A 25,798-nucleotide genomic window follows, 5' to 3' on the forward strand; every position below is an offset into this window, starting at 1 on the left:
GAGAGGAGTAATTCAAATTGTCTTGACAAAATCGTGAACATCACATTTCCCCCTGAAGTGCCTGCCTAGCTACTTCTTTTGCAAATGAAGCATATGCAAGTTCTCGCATCTCTGTTAAGCAGGTGCCAGAATTCAGAACTCTTAAATACTTGAGCCAAGCATTGAGAAAATAAAAAATGCAGCAAGCTTTCTCACATCCCAACGGCTCAGTTCTCAAATTGGAAGAGAGGGCTAGAATTGGGGAAGGGGCAACCTTAGTCTCAGCAAAATACTGGGGTTACTTTCCTTCAGATTTTAGGAGTGCCCAACATTTTGGCATCATACACACATTCCATATAATGTGAATACGATTGCACTCTGAAGTGGTAGTTCCATTGAGAAAGGAGTTATGTGTAGCATTCCGCAGACCTTTGTAAAGATTAATGCAGATTCCTGAACACTCATTATAGCTTGTATGCACATATATTTTTTACATCACAGGCATCACACAAAGCAAAAGGAAACTACAGATCATTTGTAGACATAGATTCTGTGACCAGGACTAAAGGTAGAATTTCAGTGTCAGATTTGACAGGTTCTAGAATTGGGTGAAATCATATATCTGAACAGTTTAGTAATGATCAACTATAACAGGCTTCCTTAATAAGTTGGCAGGTGTAACTGAGCTGGAAAAATCAAATAATAGATTTTGTACTTAAGTCAGAGAAGAAAAATGTGGAAGTTATTTTAGTCATGCAGGTGAAGTTCATCATGTAGTCACTCCTGTACTGCAAGCAATGTTTGGAAACCCACTGTTCCTACGGAAAAGCACTGGCAAAGGGACTTGGACACAGTCTGTCTTATTTATATGTCAACTACTTTAAAATGTTTTACTTGTGTCAACCCCCTTCCCCAAAGATGGGAACTACACCACAGTAATGCTTCAATGCCCTCATCCCACAGAGCTAGTTGAAAAACATGATTCTAGCTTCTGAAAGTATATAGAGTTGGCAGTGCTTGGGACAGCTGAACTAGACAAATGCTGTTGGAAATAATAATTTTTAAAAATCTCAGATGTTTCAACTTTGAGTGATTTTAAATAGCACAAGGAAATGAGTCCTATTTAGATGGTATGATCAAATGTATGACCTGTTTTGAGATGTTTTGTGAGACACACCTTTGAAAACTGTAAATAGTATATGGGGCAAAATGAATCGTCTACACAGACATCAACATGGAAGAACCAGCATTGCATGGATTGGAAAAATGAAGACTTTCTTGAAGAGCATACCCATATTGGTCTAATACTATTATTTCATTTCATTTATATGCTTCTTTCCCCCCAATGTGGGACCCAAGGCTAAAACAAGAGCTGAGAATAAAAATTAAAATACAGTTAAAATCATCATATTAAACGCATACTGCGTAATACTGTTTTGTAATGCTGTACAGACATATTTCTGTGTATTCAGTGCTCACAGGTAGCTTATGGTGTTTTTTTTTTTAAGTCATATAGAAATATGACATACCGGTAATATATTTTAGGAAAGTTGATCCTAAATAGTGTCCAAATCCTTTATACACATGATGATACTTTAGTTTGCCTTCAAGTCGTTTCCGACTTACAGTGATCCTAAGGTGAACCTATCATGGGGTTTTCCTGGCAAGTTTCTTCAGAGGGGATTTGCCATTGCCATCCTCAGGCTGAGAGAGTATGACTTACTCAAGGTCACCCAATGGGTTTGCATGGCCAAGTCAGGATTCAAACCCTGGTCTCCAGAATCGTAGTCCAATGCTCAAACTACTACACCACACTGGCTCAGATTTTACAGATACAATTCCAGGAAAGTGAATACAATCGGCCATCCTTATACACTGATTTTTTATACACAGATTCAAGCATCCACGGTTTGAAAATGTTTGAAAAAAGTATAAATTTCAAATATCAAACCTTGATTTTCCATTTTTAAAAGGGACACCATTTTGCTGTGTCATTATATTTAATGGGACTTGAGCCATCCATGGATTTTGTTATCCACGGGGGATCTTGGAACCAAACCCCAGCGTATAACAAGGGTCCACTGTAGTTGATTCCAGTATCATGCAGATAAGGAGGCTCATGTGATAGCTTTAAACAATCAATCCATGAGATTGAGATAGTGTATCACAAATTGCCTGTGGTTTTATGAGTTTGACAATTCTGAGCATGTCTACTCAAAATTAAAGTGCCAGTGAGCTCAGTAAAGCCTGCTCCCAGGTAAGTGGGTATAAGAGTACATGTTTGAATGATTCACTATTGTAATTTAATAATAAAACATAAACTGAATGGCATTACACCTTTCCCTCTTAATATTGATGTGGTGTACTTGGTGTTCTTTGCCCAGGTAATTAAATTCTACACTAAGAAAAATTGACAGTTGCAACCCCATAAGTTATTCACATTGAGCACATTTAAAATAAAACCAAAAATCCTTCGTATACTTCTGGTTTATTTTATTTTTTACGTATAGTTTTGATGTTAAACCTGTGGCAGCATTGATCTTTAGAGCTTAGTATTTAAATTAAACTTGAAAATCTGGAAGCTTGAGTTTTGTGTTCACCAGTCTGTATTTTTTGATGCTCCTGTGGAATCACCCCATACATCTATTTTAACTATTCTTTAAGCTTTTTCTGGCTTTCCAGTCATTCACTGTGACTGTTCACAGCGATGGAGATCATGTTACAATGTAGTTTCTATCTTAAAAGATGACTGGCACTACTATTGCCTTATTATTAAAGAATTGGATTTGCTTCTGAATTAATACTGTTATTGTGCTTTCAGTTTGAACAGGTCTGTATGAATCTGCTATTGTTTAGTTTTAAAATGACCAAATTAGCTGAACCATTTTGCCTTATGCTCACACAGTTAATAAAAATAAGGTTTTCTGGTGGAACAAAACAATTTGGTAATAAATGTTAGATCATTTTGTTCAGTTTTAAAGAAAAAATCCTGTAATTTTGAAATTGCTCAGCTACTAGATGAAGATTTCATATAAAATGTTGGAAGACACATATACTTTTTATAACACATCAGTTTCAGTGTTTGCAATTACATTCTAATCTATGGATTTCCACAAATTTTCTTTTAAGTTGCTATTGTTACATGCCTGTTCATGAAACAAATTTGTTTTATTTATGTTCTGCCTACTATGTATTGACTTAGGAAATGGGGAAATGTTTGTTCTAGTAGGTGAGTTTTTTTAAATGGTTTATTGGAAGAAGATAATGATTGGGTATTACAGAATAGATGTCAGAAGAATATATGATCCCATTAGTATTGAATAGTGTCTTAGTCTGGGGGGGGGGTCACCCAGATTCAACGTCATGGTTCTGTTTTGGTTTTTTTTTAACTCAAACCATGAGATTTGTTTGTGCCTGGTCCAAAAGACATGCACTTAGAATGAATTCTGTGCCTAGGAATTTGTCTTCTCAGAACAGTTCTTTCTACATAAAAATCCATCTATCAGCAGGATAATGTAGGAATGAGGGAATTATTTGTTACTGTTATTGTTAAATAATCAGAAGATAGAAATCCTACCCACCATACTTCAAATCATTCAGAAATATACTAGTGGATTCAGACCAGCCTTTTGGCCAATTCTGCTACAACCTACCATATGTCTATTATATGTCTCTTCAGTTCTGCACCTCAGTTATTACTCAAAGAACTGCTTCCTTGCCCTGTCCTTTCAATGGTTTATTCACATAGTCACCATTGGTTCCCTAGTAACATCTAATGCAGTTTGTGATTTTACTATATTGGTGTTCTGCAGACAATGCAAGTGACTTTTCTGTAACAGTGTTTTGGTAAGGAGTTATATATTACTGCTTCTGTTTTTCACTTGAAGATTTTGTTGAAATTCCGTGAGATTTATGAGCTTCTGAATCAGTTCATGAACATTTCCCTGTGCAGTTGGCCCTCTGTATTGCCCCCTCCCATACCAAAAAGTGCATGGCTTGAAGTCCCATTAGTATCAAGGGACGCTGACGTGTACATGACAGCATCAGTGTGGCTGTGTGCATATGCTGCCATTGACAATAATGGGTTGGGGCTCCAGTCTGTTGATGGCTAGCCCACCAATACAGAGGGCCATCTGTACTACCAAGAAGCACAGAATTAAGAACAAAATATGGGATTGGGCTAAAGGAGTTAAACACGTATATCCTGGCAACTTTAAAATGTTTTAGCATTTAGAACAAGGAAAAATAAAATCTTAGTGGTACCAGGCTGTTTGTTTAATATTCTGAATATATACTATGAAAAGGATAAATGTGCTATATAAAAGTAATACTTCCAGATGATTGAACTATGTATATTTGGATGTAGATCTCTTTTTTGTTTGACAGAAGAATATTTGTGATCATACACACACCATGACAAGTACCAGGATACTTTTTGACATACATGCTATGCTATTGAACTGCCTGAAGTTAATTCAAGAATAAAAACATGAAAAATCTGATAGTGAATTTATTAACTGGAGCAAGAATTGTTTTAGCTAGGTTCTGGAAAAATCCTATTATTCCTGAAAGAGAAAGAGTGGCTACTTAAAGGATTGGATGTCACTTGAATGGACAAGATGGCAGATTTGGTGAATTCCAAGATTAACTTCATTTAACAGACAGGGATAGTGGGGAATTATTAATTGTAACTGTATTGTCATTGCTTTGAATTCAATAGGCTGGATAAATACATTTTTCAGTAAAAATAAAAAGGAAAAACACTTCTGGCATATCATTGGATGGTTTTCAGTTCTCACCACTGAAGCACAGTGTTGGGAAGACTGGCCTGAACATGAACACTTTAAATAAATAAGGAGAGAATTACAGCAGACCCATCAAAAGTCATCTGCAGTGTTTGAATAAGCAATGGAATGTGCTGGAGGAGAATAGAACTATTTCTGGTGGGAAAATGGGACCTTCAGAATGAAACTAATGCACATTAACTTTCAAAAAACAAGCAAATGTTGGCTCGAAGGTGACTTCAGTAAAAAAAATAAAAGCAGTACATCAATTATTAATCATATTTCATAAAAAATCATAACACAATACAAGCAGCATCTTGGCAGTATATAAAAAAATACTTTATCCTGAAGTGGGCCAATGAATAGGAACTGCAAAATAGGTAAGGTGGTCTCCGGTACTTGAAGAGTTACTGGCATAATGTGGGTAAGATTATTTTTCATCAGCTGAGCAAAATAATAAGCAAAGCTGTCTACTAATGTCATATGTATGTTCAAACAGGCAGTATTTGTGTCACGAAACATTAACCAACAGTCAGTGTCTGTGTGTGTGTTTGTGTCACCCCCCACCCTGTGTATAAGTGTTTGCATAAACTGGAATTCCCTGGAATGGTTTTCAAATCATTTCATAAACTGACTGAATGATCAGAGAACTATGCTCATGTTGGGAGAGATGAAAAGTTAAGAACATTACATAGTTTTTTGTGGGTTTCTCAGGTTATGTGGCCATGTTCTAGAGGAGTTTATTCCTGATGTTTCGCCAGCATCTGTGGCTGGCATCTTCAGAGAAACATGGTCACATAACCCGAAAACCCTACAAAAAAAAAACTATGGATGCTTTGCTTTCATATTATAAGCTCTGGTTCAGTACACACTTGATGCTGATACTAGATGGTGGCATACCAACTGGTGATATTTATACCCATTAATATGCCACAATTGGGAGGATCAGATATCACCTAGAAAAGAGAAGATTGGAATAACAGACTCATAAACAAAATTTAAACAAGTGCCATAAAGTTGGAAATGGTAAAATTTGAAGCAATTCTAGATATATTTTGAGAGAAAGAGAGTGAAATAGCCAGATTTTACATGTTATATGTAGTTCAAATGCTTTCATTGCACATTTTAGTCATTGGAATCAAAGATAAAAAAAATCCTTTTCCTATTTGGAAACAAAATTGTCATATTGGCTATTGGCTATTGTATATAAATGGGAGATCTGGAAACAGGTTACTTTACCAATAAATTTTCTATATCAATTTGTAAGAAAACAAGCATCTATTTTAGGAACTTAGCAAGCAGAAACTTAACAAGCTGTCTAGTTCCAATCCATAATAGGAGCACTCCTTGTTTAGGGCTTTAGGAAGTTTGAAATATAGGCCTATTCAAGTTTTGTTTGGTGGGTAGAATTTTAGAATAAAAATGCAAGGTTTCTTTGATTGTACTGCATAGTGCTAGGAATTGATTTGAAACTGGCTAAAACCAACAGATCTGAGCATTTCGTTGCTATGTAATAGTGGGTCGGGATGCATTTTGGCAGTGAGAAAGGAAAAATTTGTCCCCTTTTACTTGTTTTCTTCCTGAAATAAACTTCAAGAGCTGTATTGTCTCAGTATCTTCTTCGATGGACCTATTTTGCTTCCTGATAGGCACATGATCACATTGATTTGCAACTAAGTCCTCTCACAAACAGAATTATCATTTGAAAAGTTTTTACGCATATGGTGCTTCTTAAGTAAGTTAAGAAGTAGCTGTACTGTTACCACTTTTTAGTTGTTAAGAATATTTTCCATTTTCCCATCTGGAGGATTTAATCAGTAATGGGACTAGATAATAGAAAACTCATAGTGTATACATTTGCTGGGGTCAGGGTCACAGGACCCCCGTGAATATGGAAAAACCACAAATAACACACTTGTTTTTACCTGAGAGACCATCTCTCTAGTAATCTCTAGGTCCTCCAGTGGAACTCTGTGGCCAACATTGACCATAGAATTGTGCTGGAGGAGCTACAAATGCCTTGTGGAGTGTTCGCTCTAAGAATCTCTACACCCTTCTGCGCAACTTTTGGCTAAAGTTGACCATAGAGTTGTGCTGGAGGATCTAGATATATCTAGAGAGAACATATTAATGAAATTGCTGAATAAGCAAAGTTGCAAAAGTCAAAGCTGCAAATATGGAGGGATGAGTATATATGTAGTATCATGGTGCTAACAGCCCAACATTCTTGGACCAGAAAGGGTTTATTTTGTATAATTGATATATAATTGTTGAGGAAAACAGAAGGAAAAACACTTGATGGCCTACATCCTGTTATAGTCTTCACTAGAGTAGACCAAGTGAATCTGTAAAATTTATTTAGGTAATGCATCACTGTTTAACAATCAGTTGAAGGGGTGTATTCCAGCTGGGACTAACCAACAGGATGCCCTCCATTATGTGGTAACACATTAACGCCAAGTAATGCAGATTGCAGAAAGTTGGTTTAAATTAAATTACAACTTTATGTGCTTTTCAGGTTTCAGTTATTTCAGTGCCAATTTACTAAACTTTATGTTCTCTCTATAAATTGAGGCCTTTATTATAAGGGTTTCTTCATACAATACAGAAACCATGTTTGTAGTGTATATACCAGGTTTCCTTATAGTAAACGTATGTAACATCCAAAGATATTTTGTTTTGTGCCCAGGACTCAGGCAGTTGTAGCTCCAGGGGTCAGATTTACATTATTGCACCAGCATATTTTCCCATCTACTTTGGATGCCAAAGTTGTCTCTGTCATTAGGCAGTATGAAGCAGGTGCTGATGGCACAGTTTCTCAGAATGGGCATCATGGCAGCAGTGATGGCCTAAAGCTGTCTCACCTGGTTGCTTTCTGCAGTGTCCCAGACAGTGCCACTAGGGGTAAACATCTCTAATCAATTCAGCATTAAAGTCTCCCCACTCAACCATTATTAAGCACCGCACATACACATGCTTCTTTATTCACTGTTACTGTTACATCCTGTCTTCAGTGGATTCAAGATGGAATGTGTAGCTCTCTTCCCCATTTTATCCTCACAGCAACCATGTAGGGTTGGTCAGGTTGAGAAAGAGAAACTAGTCCAGTGTCACTCGGTGAGTTTCATGGCTTAATAAACTTGAATCTTCTAACTCCCAGTCCAACACTATTCACTGTACAATTCTGGATTCTGTATTCTTTGAGGAATCACTCCAAAGGGAATGATGGGTGTGGCAAGGTACTCTCAGATGTGATGGAGGAGGCTGTCCTGTTTCCAAGCTATGAATAAGATCGATCTGCAAAGTTGATAGGAGGAGGGAATGGAGTTTTGGGGGGGGGGGGGAGGATGGGCTGTAACTTTTTCACTTTAAACAGCTTAGACTAGTCTTGTTTATCCTGTGAGGAGCCTTGGTACAGATACCTTTTTTATGAAATGGACTAATGGTCTTTGCACCTGTACAAGGCAACTCAGGAGCTAACTTAAATTGTATTTTATTAACACTGATTAAATATTGCTGAAAGAGTTCTGCAAAGGCTTTCTCAAATCTTACGCTACTTGAAGTGTTTGTCAGCCTGTGTCAATTTAATTTTTAGGCAATAGAAATGCGGACTGAAAGGGGGATTTTGTGTATTGGACATGCAGCCTGTTCAGTTATATGGAGAATAGTTGGCCTCCTTTGTTCTGCCTCTGCTGCAAACATAGGATGCAAACAGTGAAACTGCCTTCACTTCATTTGCAAGGAGCTCCAGAGGGTGAAGCAGCCAGTGAAAAGACACTGTCTCATATCCTTCTATGATTCTAAGTAACATTCATTTGAATGCTTCAGTAAAAATCCTGAAATCTGCTTCTACTATATAGCATAAACTGCATGATACTGAACCATTTCAGGGTGACTTGGTGAGGACTTAAGAGCAGTCTTCTCAGTGGCAGCTCCCCTCCCTGTCCAGCACTTCACTGCTTTCTTTTCACCTGGAGGCAAAGAGCTTTTGTTTAAGCAGACTTTTAATGTTTAAGCAAGGAAGGTTTTATTATAGTCGTGTGTTTTATTCGTTTGTTTTGTTTTTTGTTTTGTTTTTTGGTATGGCTTTGAAAGTGTTTTTATAGTGTTTAACGTGGAGATTTTTGTTTTTTAATTTTTATTGTAAACATGTTTAATTTGCTATTTTGGGAGGCTGCCTTGAGAGAAAGATGGCATATAAATAAATAAATTCCAAAAATAATTTAAAGGTAACATTCAACAAAAAGGGCTGTATAAACAAAAGATCAGACGCAATTTATTAGCAAAAGTTAACAAGTGTTTTGCTTAATGCAAGATCTCAAGAACCCTTTGTTGTTGTTGTTTTATCCATAGTGGATATCATCCAGATGAATTTAACAGAGAATTAAACCCGACGTTAAACCTATCGTATGAAATATAATAGGATTTAAAAGACCCTAACTATACCTTGTTGATTTCTACTCTTTAAATTCCTCAAGTTAGCCCACCTGTTCTGGAAATCAATGAAAACCATAGTACTCAATTTGGAAGGGGGAATAGAGCAAAAGTGCACAGAAAATATAAGGATAAAGTCTGCAAAGTGGCAGTTTATCAGTTGGATTTACACTTGGTCATAGATCAGACATGACGTGGTCACTTTATGCTTTCAAACAATAAATATTTTAAATTCACTTAAGTATAGCAGTTTGGAGTTCCTACTTATGATGTGAATTCTAGGAAAAACATAAGAGGGGTTTGCATGCTTTTCCTTGCAAGCTGAGGGAGATATTGCTGAATGTTATCTTGTAATTAATTTTATTTTTTATTTTCAGGTACTCAAGGAGGTACACCTAGTCCTGTCATTGGCCTTCAGACACCTTCCACAGGCCTTCTGGGTGCACGGCCTGGTTTGATACCACTCCAGCGACCCCCAGGAATGCCACCACCTCACCTGCAGCGGTTTCCGATGATGCCACCTCGGCATATGCCTCCCCACATGATGCACAGAGGCCCACCTCCAGGCCCAGGAGGCTTTGGGATGCCCCCACCTCATGGGATGAAAGGCCCTTTTCCACCACCTGGGCACTTTGCAAGGCCTGGTGGGCCTGATGATAGAGATGGAAGGCAGTTCAGGAATGATAGGCAGCAATTTACTCCAAATAGAGACCAGGAAAGGTTTGGAAGGCGGTCTTTTGGAAATCGGATAGAAAATGAGCGCGAGCGTTATGGTACCCGCAATGATGACAGAGAGCATGAACGCCTTGGTAATCGCGAAAGGAGAGAATGGGGAAGAAGAAGCCCTGAACGTGATAGACACAGAGACTTGGAGGAAAGAAATAGACGTTTCAGTGGACAGAGAGAGAGAGATTCTAGGGATAGGGAATCCCGGAGAGACAAGGACGAAAATCGAGGAAAAGAGAAATCTGAGTTGACAGACAGGGTAGATGGTGTCAAAAACCATGAATTCCAGAGTGGTAAAGCGGAAAACACAGACTCTGCTTCAGAACTGAATAAAGCAGAGTCTGAGCCCACAGGTGTAAAACCTGCCGAAGAGTTAACATCCGAGACTACCTCAGCTCTTGAACAACCTGACAAGGCTACTGGCTCAGTTGTAGAGGGTTCTCGCTAGAGACTGGATTTTTGTTTTGTCAAAAGCAAAGTGACATTGCAGTGTAGAGCTTTAGAGTTGTACAGTATGCTGTATATTTGCTTTTGCTTTATCACAATTCCCCCATAGTTCATGGGGAAATGTAAGCAATTTGATTGCTTCCCTTCTATTTAAAGTAGCTACAAAATAACACACACAAAAAATGAATAAACCATTGGCCATTTTTTGCTGTAACTTTTTAAAAGTTTTGACTTTAAAAAGTTTACAAGACAATTAGAAGCGCTTTCTATTTTTTTTTTTAATTTAAGTGAAGGTAATGGTAAAAGCTCCTAAAAACAAATAGGGATGTTTTTAATAAACTCTATTTTCATAACAAACTTTAATGTGTGCTATTCTTCCTGCACTGAATTGGTGAAAGGATTGTTCATCCTAAAATTTGAACTGTTAATGCTGTACTGAAGTCTAAATTAGACTTTGTTTAAAACTGTTAAACATGTTTGTATAACAGTTCACAGAAACTATGTGGTAGTTATGTTGATTTTTAAGTTTATGCATTTTAATTTACATGACTAGATGGAAAAAATAGCTTCTAAGTGTTTTAAGAGAAAATCTAGTGTTTGCAGTGAAAAAGTTGATTTCCTGCTTGTTTTCTTGACCATCCAAATAGATGCTGCGGTAAATAGTTGCCCTGAGAACAATTTCCTTAACAATTCTGGGAACTCTTGGAAAGCACATCAGCAAACTTTTGTAGTAATAATCTATTAATTATGGAAGATGTTAATGAGTCACAAAATTGCCACTGTCTTCTAATATGTATTAGGGAACTATCTGAAAGCAAATATTTGAAATTTTCAAATGCTGTCTTACTGCTTTGCCAATAATCAAACTATTTTTGTATAACCTGGTCATGCATCTGTCCAGTTGCATATAACAAACTAAAGCAAGCAGATATTGCTCAATTAACTTTTCTAGTGCCATTTTAAAATGCAGGAAGATTTAACTCCCTATCACTTGCCCCTGTTATCAACAATACACATGCTTTAAAAGTAAATCTCCAGTCTTGATTTTGCATTGATACACTCACTACTATAGCAGTTGTTTCCAGTGAGGTGAAATCCTGCTCATTTCTGACGTACTGCTGGGATTTTTTTAAAATAACAGTAAAAGAAAAAAATAATTTTAATTTATTCGTAAAACCAGTTCCACATGTTAAAACTTACTTTCCATACCATTTGGTAGCTGACCAATCAAACACTGATCTTGAAAGCTCATTTAGTGATAGTACGTAAGTCTACAATGGTAATAGGTACTATTTAAAAACCTTATAATTAAATTGGCACCATTTAAAAGTTCATCTCTTATAACAGTAATTTAGAATTCCTTGGTCTGGATGCAGTTCAAAAGTTAAAGCCTACGAAACTCTACCTAAAGCTTTACAGAAAACATATGCACACTGCTCTTCTTAAATCTGAGGAAATGCTATGGAGCAATTGAGGGCTTGTTTTTACTGTCAGGGTAATGGTCACTGTTGTTTGAAGGGATTTATTATAGGCTTGTTTAAATAAGGCATATATAATTTTATTTATCCACCTTATTCAAAGGAAAGATTAAACTGGAGATGGCCTTAGGTAAGATTGGTTAATTTGAGTCACAGCAAAGGGCTTCAAATCTGCTCAAGCATGGACTAGAACTGCCAAACTTTTCCAGCTTCCATTACTAAAAATAGTGGAAGCAATTTCAAAGCAAATATATTAAACAGGGTGGTAGGCACAAAGTGTTTGTCACTGTTGAATATATATAAGAAGCATGGTCTTCCATATACTCCCTGCACCATCCCAGTGCCCACAGTATCTATGGCTCTCACTACATAATCAAAGCAAAAGCACTGGTGTAAAACCTTACTGAGGTTAACAGCTTTTTAAAAAAAACTGATATAAAGTGTCGTAATTATCTTGTATAGCGACTGACATGAGATAAACTGCTGGATAAGCATAGTAGCCCTCGGCAGACATGCAGCTGAGTTACTATAAACAAGTTCAATCCATGTACTTTCAAGAAACACAAATAGTATGTGTGCTGTCTTCTGCAGGACAGAGACAAAGTGTGGGTCTAACAAGTGTTTTTGTAAATACAATGCAGTGTGTCTGAACTTACATAAATTAAAACAAATTTAATTCACTTTTCCTATGAAATTCAATATATGCTATATTGGCAGATTTTGAATCCTCCTTTTATAGGAATTAGAATGAGCCTACCCTGCTCTGGGATGGCCAGGACTGGCCTGTGCAGCATTAGCTCATTATCCAGAACAGCAGATATCCCAGATTTCCACTTGAAGTGTTCAGAGCAAAGGCACATGCAACATTTCACTTGAACTCTTGCAACATTCCTTCCAGGCATGTACTGAATATGGCTGGAGAATGAGTGACCCCAAAGAAGTTTCAGTTTGAATAGTTGAACTTCTTTGCTTGGTATCTGAAACAGTGGAAACCAGATGACTTCTCTCTTCACATGGGAAACTGGTATGAGATTTCACTAGACTTCTGCTTTAAGAATAGGGATCTGCCAAGCCAGCCTGAAATTGCCAACATTAGGCCAGGTTCTGCTGACCAGATGGCAAGGTAATGAAGACAATCCAGAGGACTTCACCATCTCAGACAGAATGAACTGGTGCCCAGTGTATGCATAACAGCAATAACTCCTGAAATTGTGTTTCATAACTTTTAATTACAGGTATACAAAATAAGACTTGTCAGCTTAAATTCAGTTTAACAGAGCCATAAGATTAATTGGTTGGTTTATACTCTAAAAGCCAGATACTTGGAAATTCCACAAGTACATTTCACATGTTGCTTTTAGTATACAGTGCTACTTTTAGCATATCTAGGGCTTAGCCAGCCCAATCACACCACAAGCTAGACGAGCACCAGCATTTCCAGTTTTCAAGCTCTCATCATCTCCTCCTTTGCCCAGATCATCCTCTTTTGCATGAACCTAAAAGGACAACAGCAACAGAATTAGACCAGGAATTGTCAATTAGTTAAATTCCTATTTTACTATCAATGGAGTCAACCAAGTTACATTCCAAAGAACTGAAAGACAATTCCAATACTGACATTTTAAACAATTCCTGCGAAAATAACCTATGTCCAACCATCACTTGGTACAACTGACCCTTACTTTCTTACAGTAGTTTAAAAATAATGCATCTTATATCAGATGCTGGCAATACATACCCCTGCTGCTACCTGAATAGTAACTATGAAGTGGTATACATTGCTTGTTTCAAGGGAAGCAGTTCAACCCCAAAATACAAATTAGTCAATATGTTAACAGAAGTAAATTACTGTACCCTGCAGTCAATAGATAACTAAATCATCAGGAAATGTTAGTTTCTTCTTTGTGTTTGTGTAATCTCACAGCTTTGCTGCTACTCAAGTCAGTTTGTGCTCTCAAAACCTAACCAGTTCTTCCTAATTTCCCCACTACAGCTGTGACAAAAATATGAGCTTCAGAATTTCCACCTTCCTCAAAGTCTGTATGAATAGTGTACATGAATATTTTTAGGCTACAGGATTTGTCAGCAGAAATATCTCTATTTAAGTCAAAATTAAAAGGGTTTAACAAGACAATTGAGTTCATTGCTTGTCCAGCTCATGCCCAACCTGTCAACAAGCTATGCAAAGTGGTATCTTACAAGAAACAGCAATCCTGTGGCTAAGAGTTTAAAATACAATTACTCAGTGATTTAATTCTTGAGAGATTCAGCCAACAATTTCACAATTAAAATAGTCCCTTTAAGAGAGATCGCTCAAGTGATAAGTCTTCCCTATATTTTCAAGGGAAATTACTTAAAACACTTACCACCATAGTACGTCCAATAACTGTGTGCGCTCCCGACAGAGAAATAACTGAGTCCTTTATGTCCACAGTTGCCACACCCGAGCCATTTGCATCCACATTTCCAAGATCACCAACATGCCTGGAATACAATGTGATTGTTTTAAATGCAGAATTCCTTCCACTTATAACTGCTGAATGAAGTTTGTTGAGGTGCTGCCACTATTCACTTAGGCTCATGAAAACAAAGCAGAAGATGTTCTACAGCTTCCAAGTGTCAGTTTTGGTCAACTTTTAGTCAAGTTTAATTTGCCAGTGTTAGCTATGACCCTCACTTTTCAATTAGCTCTTTTAAAAGTAATTGTCCATCCTAATACAAAAATGCATCTTCCACTGCAACACTTCAACTGGTGCAATATCCAGTTATAATTAACATCACATAAGATGAGTCTTGTTTACAGGAATAAATCATCCCTTGTTTTAAAAAGTGATTTGTAAAACAAAAACAATTACTAGTAGTTTAAGGTTTTTCTATTTTAGCAATTACTTCGTTTCTGTCATAGTCTATATACTCGAATTCTCTATTCATGCAACTCCAATTGCATCAATTGTTAACAGCAACACAGGGAGAAAGATTTAGTTGTACAGATTTCCACGTTCTGGAGAGTTCTTCTGGAGTCCTACTTGTAATTTAGAGCTGCCATCAGAAAATGGATACTTTCATTGTAACTCAGATGTACACAAGTACTGATGCCTCTAACTGTATGGCTGTATTTTGCTTGTTCTAGTAGTGCCTGTATTCATATTTTATTTTATGCAATGTTGAATAAACTATATGCAGGACAAATCTCTTTGTCTTTAAACTAGTGTTCACACACACACACCCTTCCAAAACCCTTGGTTTGGTAATTTTAAAATACAGAATAGGACAATTCCTATCCTTAATGTTTCTCACACTCGCTGTATCTAAAAATTACAAATACTTTGAATCATTGCTATTTGATCTTTACTGAGGACACAACAGTAACACCTTCAGGTGGTAAAGGAATGTTAGCTAATGTCTCCTTTTTAGGGCTAACCCTAAAGACTAAACAAAATTGCCTGCTCTCTAAGTCACTCCTCAGAGGGCATGGTTTCCAGACCTTTCACCATTTTGGTCATTCTCCAGCTTGAATTGTGGTGTGCAGAATTGGGTACATTATTCTAGGTAAGTTCTGACCAGAGCAGAACAGAGTGGTACTATTAGAAACTTTTACGCCTCTATAATCTACAATGTACAATGTACATGATTCCTTTATAGAGACTCTTGATCTGTCTGTTAGTTAAGGGATCCTTCTTATATCATCTTTTTCTAGTCTGGAAGCACACACTGCATAGTTCTTCTAGCAGCATTATGACATTATGAATAACGTCTCAGACAGAAACAGACCTATTACGAGACCTAGGACCAGTCTTTGACTCAAGATCATTATTATTGTTCTTTAACATGGAGACAACAACATTCAGTGCTTCACTACAGAAAAGCAACTAGTATCAATATCCTTCTCATATTAAAAAATTGTCCAGTAAAAGGTTAATTCAAACATTGCACAGGATAAGAGGGATACAAATGAAAGACTCTCTCAGTTCAAGAGCAAACATGAATTCAGATCAAAGGTGAAGAGATACTACTACTAATTAAGCCTCCCTTATCCAGATTTTCAATATCTGAAATACTGCAAAAACTAAAACTTGTTTTATGGGTGGCTGAGATAATGACAGCTTTGCTTGCCCATGGTTCAATGTATAAAAACCTTGTTTCATGCACAAAATTATTTGTATAAAATTATCTTCTGGCTATGTGTATAAGATGTACTGCAACATAAATTAATTTTGTGTTAAGACTTTGGTGTCATCTCAATTATGTAGGTATATGCAAATATAGATATTCCAAAATTCCAAACACTTTTGGTCCCTAGCATTTCAGAGAGACTCAACCTGTAATGACTAAGAGGATTATAGTGTATACAACACTGATCTTCAAATGCTATGCTACAGGTGTTATAATCTGATCCTAGAAGTCTCCAGTCAATACTAATGTAGTTCTAAAAATCTATGAAGAGAAAAATGGAGAGACAGACAGCTCTGTACCAATAAAATACTGTGCATGCTGCAGCAAAAAATGGGTGCTACAACAAAAACAATAAAAGTCACTATACTAAAAGTTACTCTAAAATTGTATAGAATAGGAAATTCTTCTCATCTCACCTCACTTCATCTTTTGGCCCACCATGTGTCTTATTCTCAGGATTAAAATGAGGACCTGCACTGGTACATCCTGTAAACAAATTACACAAAGTGAATTTCAATCCCACCTCATGTTCTCTGCAAGTCAGTCAAAATTAACCCTCAAGATGTACCCTTAAATTCACCCTACAACATATACTTTAAAAATACCATATCTGATTATACAAGTCTTCTGCATCTATTTACATTCTTAAACATTGGAGGGGGGATATGAACAAAAATGTCCTTCTCTTTAACAATTTAAGCATACTGTTTCTCTTTTTTAAATACCGAGACCAGGGTGGTGCTTATCTGTGCAAAATTAATGTGAAAAACTGCTTCCACTGAACTATACCTAGTACTGGTCTGCCACAGTCTTAGTGTAGTTTTAACTATTTATATTTTCAGTTAACATAAAATGCTTCATTCTAAGTTTTAGAAGAAAATAAAAATGTTACCATTTGTGTTGTCTCCAAATTCATGGACATGGAACCCATGTTTCCCTGGAGTCAACCCCTCAATATGGCCTGTAACATGTACTTCTCCATTACCCTGGAACAGAAAAAAATGTATTTTCAACATTCAGACAAAATGATTTATCAGAAAACCTTTTCATCTTTGAAACACATGCCATTACTCTACAAACAGAATTTCATACTTGGCATGTCTAAACTCCACACCCCCAAGCCAACATAGAGCCAGGCTTTTAGGGTCGTCTATTTCGGAACCAAGTTTTATTGAAATTAGGACTTATAAAATAAATGCACTCAGAAATAATTCTTCAAACCAACTGGTTCAACTCACTTCTTCCCAAACCTTTTGTACAGAAAACTTAAAATTCTGTGTATTTATTCTCTACTTTGAAGCCAAGATTGGTTCCAAAGCAATTGTAAAAATGATACATAAGTCTTCTAGTGGCTGGCTGCTGAGGGCAGTCAAGGTTCCAGGCCGTTCCCTTCAGAGAAGAAAGGGAGTCCACTAACTTGTAGATGGACTTTAGAGGCAGGCTGACAGTGAAGCAAACCCACAGAAGCCACTCCTCTGCTGGTTTGCAGTCTTCTTGCATAGCTGTTTATTCCAATAGATCTGTTATGCACAGAGGTTGCAAAAGGAACTTGAGACTCTGGGAATTATAGTCAAAGTAGCATTTCCATGCCCTGGTTGTGAAAAGTAAATAGAAAGTGATATGACTCGTTTTAACAAAGCCCTCCCTCTGTATCCATGGATTTAACCACCCAGAGCCTGAATTTCTTAAAAAAAAAATTCCCAAAAACAAAGCTTGATTTTTGCTATTTTATATAAGGGACATTGTTTTACTATGCCTTTGTATATATTGGGACTTGAAAATCCATGGATTTTGGTATCCATGGGGAGGGGGATGCTCCTAGAACCAAACAGCAGCAGATACCAAGGGCCCACTGTATTACACCAGCTTGTGTTGCACAAACTGTTACCTGGAATGACTACAAAATCAATGTACTAAAGCTATTTTGTTATAAATAGATACTCAACGTTCACATCAAATAACCCCGGGGCAAAGTGTTTCAAAACCTTTACTACAAACGATCTCTATGCCTACACCTACACCCAGCCTACTTAGATAAGTAATTATGTAAGAAGACATCAGCAGTGGTGAGAAAGTATGTACTATACTCATTTTACAAAGTATGTGCTGTGCAATAACAGCAAAATGCAGCATTATATTAGAAACAACATGGGATATAAAACTACTGCAGCAGAAGTCATATCAAGGAAAAGTTGAAACAGTTGTTAGCAGTCTCTTTTCATATCAGGGGAACAAAAATCATGCAATGCACACTCCTTATGCTGTCTTCTAACCTGCCATATCAAGACAAGAATTTTAATCGCCACCCGTAGAAGTGGGCAAGTTGTGGCTGTTCAGAGGTTATTGGAATGCAAAGTCCATCCTTCCTAGATAACATAGCAATAGGGAAGGATGTTGGAAATGGCATTTCGAAAATATACTGAAGGCCAGAAGCTGCTCGCCCCGTCCCTAATGATCAGAAATAGTGGATATCAGTGAGAATTAGGAGCAGTATTTTAACAGGGAGTGAATACAGTCTGGAATAAGGAATTTTTAAGAGCCTATACCAACTGTCTACTCACTTCCATTTCGACATACCAATTTTGTTCTGGCTCAGCGGTGGAAATCCAGAGATTATATAAAAAATGTGTGAGCATGGCCCCACTGGGTTCAGCAAAGGTTAAAAAAAGCAAGCAAACACAGCCTGTAAAACCTGTTTGTGCAGAGGATCAGAGTACAGGACTCTCACTTTTCTCCCTCAATAGGAGGGGTATTCTGGTGCTGGTTCCAGTAGCAGTGACTCAGCACTTGCTCCCTTTCTTTAGGGCATGCAAAAGGGGTGCTGCCTTTTTAAATAATTGTTCTTCTTCCATCAAGTGAGGAAAATAAAAACAAACCCCGAACCACCTGAAATTACCCTTCTGGCTCTGGGGATGAGGAAGGCAAAGTGTCTCTTGCAAGGATCTTGCAAGAGGAGAATGGAAACCTAATCTAAAGCTGCATCCACACTGCAGAAATAGATCGGTTTGACATTCCTTTAACTGCCATGGCTCAATGCTATGGAATTCAGGGAACTGCAGTTTATTGTGGCACCAGAACAAAGCCCCATCAAGCTTAAATTTAATCATTCGAAGGCAATTTGATTGCCTTCCAGGGATATTTCAAGCTTGAACTATTCAAGGACCCATTTGTTTGACTTTTTGGCTGTCCGTGCCCTACCAATCTACAATTCCCAGAATTCCATAGCATTGAGCCATGGCATTTAAAGAGGTGTCAAACCAGATTATTTCTGTAGTGTGGGTTCAGCTGTCCGACAGTGGAACAAACTCCCTCGGAGTATAGTGGAGTCTCTTCCTTAGAGGTCTTTAAACAGAGGCTGGATAGACATCTGTTGGGGATGCTTTGATTGAGATTTCCTGCATGGCAGAATAGGGTTGGACTGGATGGCCTTGCGGTCTCTCCCAACTCTATGGCCTGTTACAGGCCTGTTACAGACAGCCAAAATAAAGCTGCTTCAAGTCACTTTGGAGGTATGGTATTTCAATGATGCATGAGTCCTAACAGTCTGGAAGCTTCACCAAAGCTGCACTCCAGTCCTTAGGACTGGAGCATGGCTTTGGTGCGGCCTTTGGACTCTTAGGACGCATGTATCATTGAAATATCATACCTCCAAAGTGACTCGAAGCAGCTTTATTTTGGCTGTCTGTAACAGGCCACAGACTGCCAAAATAAAGCTGCTTCAGGTCTCTTTGGAAGTATGCTATTTAAATGATGCATGGGTCCTAAGAGTCCGGAGGTTGCGCCAAAGCCACACTCCATTCCTAAGCACTGGAGTGCAGCTTTAGTGCAGCTTCCGGATTCTTAGGGTGCATGCATCATTTAAACAGCATACCTCCAAAGAGACCCCAAGCAGCTTTATTTTGGCAGTTTGTAACAGGCTTATGATTCTAAAACAGCTGAAATGCTATTTTTATTAGCCCAGATGTCCTTAAAGAGGGGAACCATGTTGTGTTGTTGCAAGAAAAGGGGGAACAGAGAAAAGGGAAGAGAAAATACACTCCTCGCACCTGGAACACCATCCACCAGGACATATTTTTCCTCTAGATTTTTTTTTTTTTTGGGGGGGGGGGACACTTTTCCTCTTCTCTCCAAACGGCTTCCTTCTCTTATTACACTTTTTAAAAAAACAACTTCACAACCTGACCCTCATGTTTTCCTTCCTATCTTTTCTCTTTTGCAGGTATGCTAGAATTCCATTCAACAAGGTCCTGCTATCTTTTGCCCAGTTCTTCCACCCACATCCTATTAGGCTCCAGATACATCTGCAAAAAGTTAATAGCTGAATATATTAGGGCTGGAGAGTAGTGGTGATTTTGGGTTTACTTCTTGTCCTAGTCCAGAGTAAGGTACTTTTTCTTAATGTTACTCCTACAAAAACCTCTTACTGCTTTACTTCTTACTCCTCATCCCTGGGGAAAGCCCTGGTTGCTTTGCAAGGCTGGCTTGTGTATAAGGGGTTTATCACACTGGGGCTGATTTCAGCATTAAAGAGAGATTAAAGCGCATTTAAAACAACCCTCAAATGAACCTTTCCCCAACACCATTCCCTTCTTCTCCTTTTGTATCATGTCTTTTAGATTGTAAGCCTGAGGGCAAGGAACTGTCTAAATAATAGTAATAACAATTGTAAGCCGCTCTGAGAGCCTTTAGGGCTGAAGGGCGAGGTATAAATATGGTACATAAATTTAAAAAATCACATGCAATTGTGCAAATAAAACAGTATCAGAAATGCATTGTTGCCGATACCCTGAAAGTAAAAAAGATGCACATTAATGTTTCTTTGTGACCAATTTAATGGCGGGTTTTGTGCAACTTCGTGTGAAATCATTACGCATAATTACATGATTTTTCCAGGATAAACTCCCAATCTCCTTCGTGTGATATATTCCTAAGTGCCTCTCTTTGCCTCCCAGTCCCTTCCTCAGTGCAATGTAGTAGAATTGGGTTTTTTGGGGTGTTTTCATGTAAAATATAATAACAGGAATAAGGAGGAAAAAAATATATTTCAGGACTGAAGAGTAAGAGTAGGAGTAAAGGAGTAAGAGGTTTTTACAGGAGTAGGAATAAGGAGTAACCAACATATTTTGTTACTCCTTATTCCTACTCCTGTAAAAGCCTTTTACTCCTTTACTCCTACTGCCTCCGTATTTGTGGCTTTGATATTTGCCGTTTTGATTATTCACAGATTCAATTAATACGTTCTCTAGGAAAATCTAGGTCCTCCTCCAGTGCAACTCTATGGTCAACTTCAACTACAAGTTGCACTGAAAGACTAGAGATTCCTAGAGAGAATACTCTGCTAGGCCTTTGTAGCTCCTCCAGCGCAGTCCTAGGCTCAGTCTCTGTCTGTTGCAATGGAGGACCCAGAGATCCCTAGAGAGGTGTCCTCTCAGGTAGAAACATGGGGGCTTTGTTATTTGCGGTTTTTCCACATTCAGGGGGGCCTTGTGCCCCTCCTAACCCTAGTGAATATGGAGGGACAAGTGTATATACACATCTCGAAAAGTCAAGGGAGTGGAGGGCTCCAGACACACAAATGTGGCCATCATTCCTGATTATTGCAGTGCCCCTTAAAAGCTGAAATCCTGGTTAGTGATCTGAGTGCTAGACTTTGGACTCCGGAGACCAGGGTTTGAATCTAAATTCCCAGTTGGGAATTAGAAATGACAAAAAGTAACGATAGATACGGCAACATTTCATCACAGAGGCTTGAGTGTTGGACTAGGGCTCTGGGTTCGAGTCTCTGTTCGAGCATAAAGCCCACTGGGGCAAAGTCACACTCTCTCAGCCTCATATGGGAAAGCAATGGCAAACCTCCTCTGAATAAACCTTGCTAAGAAAAACCAGTAGCCAGGAACGACTTGAAGGCACACAACAACCACAACCACAACCACAGCTGAACTCTTTCCTTGGGAACCCTTGGAAGAGTAATAGCCCATTCTCTTGAACCCAGACCTTGCGCTTATATTATACTATATTGCTTGCTATTATTTTAAGTGATGTTTTAAACTATTAACTGTATTTTAAGGGGGTGGGATTGTGGGACATGGAATCTGTTGTTATTGAAGTGTATATTTTAATGTTGTTGCTCAGAGGGGTGAGATAAAAACAAAGTTTAATGTTATGTATTTAAATTTCTTTGTTAATAAAACTAATCTACACAGCCTTAAAATCGACAGCTTTAGACTGCGCAGCCGAGGCGCAAAACAAACAAACAAACCCCTTTCAATCAGGCTGCATCCGCACTAAAGAAATAATCCAGCTTGACACCGCTTTAACTACCCAAGGATCAATGCTACGGAATTGCTTTGGGTTTGTGGGTTCGAGCCTTGCCTGCTGCTGGAAGTGGATGACGCCGTGGACTTTGCTCCCGGCGGCGGGGTCGGCCGTCAAGACACACACAGCCTTATGCGCCGCCATGTTGCTCCCTTCACCGAGGCACCGCTGTCTCTCTTTCTCTCCCTCTCAGCGCTTGCGCTACTGAAGCTCTGCGCCCACCCGGCCGGCCTTTATATAACCTCGGGAAAGGGAGACGGCCACCCAATCGCCGCGCGAGGAAACCCTCCGAGTCCCGCCTTCGAAGACCCAGGCGGCCAATCACCGGGCCGGACTTCGGACGGTTTGTCCAATCGGGAGGGAGAAAAGGCCTATTTTCCCCCTCGCTATATAATGTACTGAGGAATATATATTATATAGTGAGGGGGGGAAATAGGCCTGAGGGAAACAAATACAAAATAATATAAATAGATTTTTTCCCTATACAGTATCTCCTGGGGGGGGGGGGTCTATATTAAATCCCTGAGAGATTTAATACTTAAATGATTTCACTATAATATATATTCTATATCTCCTGGGGGGGGTCTATATTAAATCCCTGAGAGATTTAATACTTAAATGATTTCACTATAATATATATTCTATATCTCCTGGGGGGGGGGGGGTCTATATTAAATCCCTGAGAGATTTAATACTTAAATGATTTCACTATAATATATATTCTATATCTCCTGGGGGGGGTCTATATTAAATCCCTGAGAGATTTAATACTTAAATGATTTCACTATAATATATATTCTATATCTCCTGGGGGGGGTCTATATTAAATCCCTGAGAGATTTAATACTTAAATGATTTCACTATAATATATATTCTATATCTCCTGGGGGGGGGGGGGGTCTATATTAAATCCCTGAGAGATTTAATACTTAAATGATTTCACTATAATATATATTCTATATCTCCTGGGGGGGGTCTATATTAAATCCCTGAGAGATTTAATACTTAAATGATTTCACTATAATATATATTCTATATCTCCTGGGGGGGGTCTATATTAAATCCCTGAGAGATTTAATACTTAAATGATTTCACTATAATATATATTCTATATCTCCTGGGGGCCTATATTAAATCCCTGAGAGATTCAATACTTAAATGATTTCACTATAACATATATATATATATATATATATATATATATATATATTCTATATCTCCTGGGGGCCTATATTAAATCCCTGAGAGATCTAATACTTAAATAATTTCACTAAATAATATATAGTATATATAATAAAAATAATATAAATATAAATAATGTATAAATAGAATTTTTTTGCTATATCTCCTGGGGGGGGAGTCTATATTAAATCCCTGAGAGATTTAAGACTAAATGATTTGTGGATAATGGGACTTCCACTCTCCCACCTTCTCCTGCCTGCTTTTCAAACCGTTTTTATGTTGGAGACTGAGGCTGGATGGGTGGCCCTAATAATAATAATAATATTTATTTATACCCCACCTCTCCAATGAGATTGAGGCGGCTTACAACAGTATTAAAAACATTAAAATACAATAAAATACAATACTCCATAAACCCACGCACCCACTCACGTTATTCCTTGTCTCAAGACTTGCCCAAGGTTGCCCAGTGGGTTTCCATGGCCGAGTCAGGATTCGAACCCTGGTCTCCAGAGTCATAGTCCAACACACAGACCACTATGCTACACTGCCTCCCATATAGTGGGATAAAACCACAAAGGAGGACAAGGCATGGCAAAATATGGGACATTCAAGAAAAATGTAGAACATTACAAAACAAAAGCTAGAAGCACTTAATTCATTTCATATTATTTATTTACAGCTATATTGCATATACATAAAATACATATATTTTATTTTGTTTTGGAATTTTGGAACTTCTCCTGGACAGAAGGCTGAAATGTAGGACATAAAATCTAGAAACACTTAATAAATTCATTTCATATTATTTATTTACAGCTGCGTTACATATACTATGTTTTATTTTGTACTCAACCGTATTTTTAGGTGAACAAACCTTGTTCAGCTTTGTTAAAATGCCTTGTTGGCTTCCAATAAACTTGTAGATCTCTGAGCCAGGCAAATGCTCAAAACTGTATGTTACTTTCAACAGACCCTTGACTGAATCTACTGTACATTAAAATTATTCCTTTCATTTGTCCATCATGCTGAAATTAAGGGGAAATCCTTTCTGCGGTGTCCTCAAGCAGCCCATTGCCTAACACATTTGCTGTCCTTTTCCCCTCTGAGAAACAAACCAATCCTGAGCTCTGGGTGCGAGTCTTGCCTGCTGCTGCTTCCAAAAAAAGAAGAACTTTAGAGGAATCCATTCTATCCCTCTACAGTATTTGTAGCGAGGACAGGCTACTAAGGAGATTAATTTCTTGAAGGGGAACAGCAAACGTTGTGTTAAGCAATGGGCTTCTTATTCATGCTCAAAATAGAGGACATTTGGGATTTTTTCCTGGACAGAAAGCTGAAATGTAGGACATGTCCTGGAAAAAGAGAACATCTGGTCACCTTTGACTCCACCGTCTTCTGCTGCCTTTACAAACAGTTTTGTTTTGGAAACTGCGGCTGGGTGGCCATCACATTATTCCTGGGCATCCACTCTTAGCCAGCTTGTCCTTAGTGTGATTAAAGAACTATGTCTTCCTGCCCTCTTTCATTATTTAAAGGGTGGCACATGGATATTTTTTCTTCTTCTCACCAAAGACATTATTAAACTGTACAGTGACAAAATTTCACGAAATCTAGCATTACTCTTATTATTGCTTATTCCCAACTGGAAATTTTTACAATTTTTATTTCATTTCCTTGCTTCAATGTTAAAAAATTATGTGTAACAATAAATATTCTATGCAGAAAACATTATAGACTTGGAACAATTACTAAGGAAAGTCGAAGAAGAAAGTGCAAAGGCAGGCTTAATGTTGAACACAAAGGAAACAAAAACAATGTCCACAGAGGATCTATATAAATTCATCCTATGAGGAAATGGAAATAGTTAAAGAGTTCCAGTACTTGGGGTCAAACATTGATCAGAACAGAGATTGCAGTCAAGAAATCAGAAGATAACTAGGAATGGAAATAGCAGCTATGAAACAACTAGACAAGATCCTAAAGTGTAAAGACATAACTCTGAACACTGATGTTAGAATCATCCAATCCATTGTATTCCTCATCCAAACCAATCCATTGTATTCAAAAGACAAATATAGTAGTGTGGAATCATACACGCCATTGTATTCCCCATCATGTATGGATGAGAGAGGTGGACAGTGAAGAAAGCCAATAAGAAGTAAATCAACTCATTTTAAATGTACTGAAGAAGAGTGCCGAGAAGACTGTAGATGGCCCAAAAGACAAAGAAATGGGTCCTTGAAAAGATCAAGCCTGAACTCACCCTAGAGACCAAGA

The 25,798-nt window shown here is 37.9% G+C and overlaps 2 protein-coding genes across 5 annotated transcripts in view; one reads left to right on the forward strand and one right to left on the reverse strand.

Moving 5' to 3' along the window:
- Positions 1 to 12,985, forward strand: part of SCAF4 (SR-related CTD associated factor 4) — a 69,681-nt gene extending 56,696 nt beyond the window's left edge. For all 4 annotated transcript variants that reach the window (XM_089512103.1, XM_089512105.1, XM_089512106.1 and 1 more), the window contains exon 20: positions 9,575 to 12,985. In XM_089512103.1, the coding sequence (XP_089368229.1) occupies positions 9,575 to 10,371 (797 nt within the window). In that variant the 3' untranslated portion in view covers positions 10,372 to 12,985. The remainder of the gene's footprint in view (positions 1 to 9,574) is intronic.
- Positions 12,986 to 13,057: 72 nt separating this feature from the next.
- LOC149319636 (superoxide dismutase [Cu-Zn]-like) lies at positions 13,058 to 22,545 on the reverse strand. Its single transcript, XM_089512108.1, has 5 exons — positions 22,394 to 22,545; positions 16,914 to 17,007; positions 16,438 to 16,507; positions 14,215 to 14,332; positions 13,058 to 13,344 (listed from the first exon to the last, which is right to left on the reverse strand). Exons 1-5 carry the CDS (start codon positions 22,478 to 22,480, stop codon positions 13,234 to 13,236), a joined length of 480 nt encoding a protein of 159 aa, XP_089368234.1. The 5' UTR covers positions 22,481 to 22,545; the 3' UTR covers positions 13,058 to 13,233.
- Positions 22,546 to 25,798: the final 3,253 nt, after the last annotated feature.

Source organism: Sceloporus occidentalis, unplaced genomic scaffold, assembly GCF_023333645.1.
Source record: "Sceloporus occidentalis isolate IW3139 unplaced genomic scaffold, rSceOcc1.0.p SCAF_2, whole genome shotgun sequence".
NCBI lineage: Eukaryota > Metazoa > Chordata > Lepidosauria > Squamata > Phrynosomatidae > Sceloporus > Sceloporus occidentalis.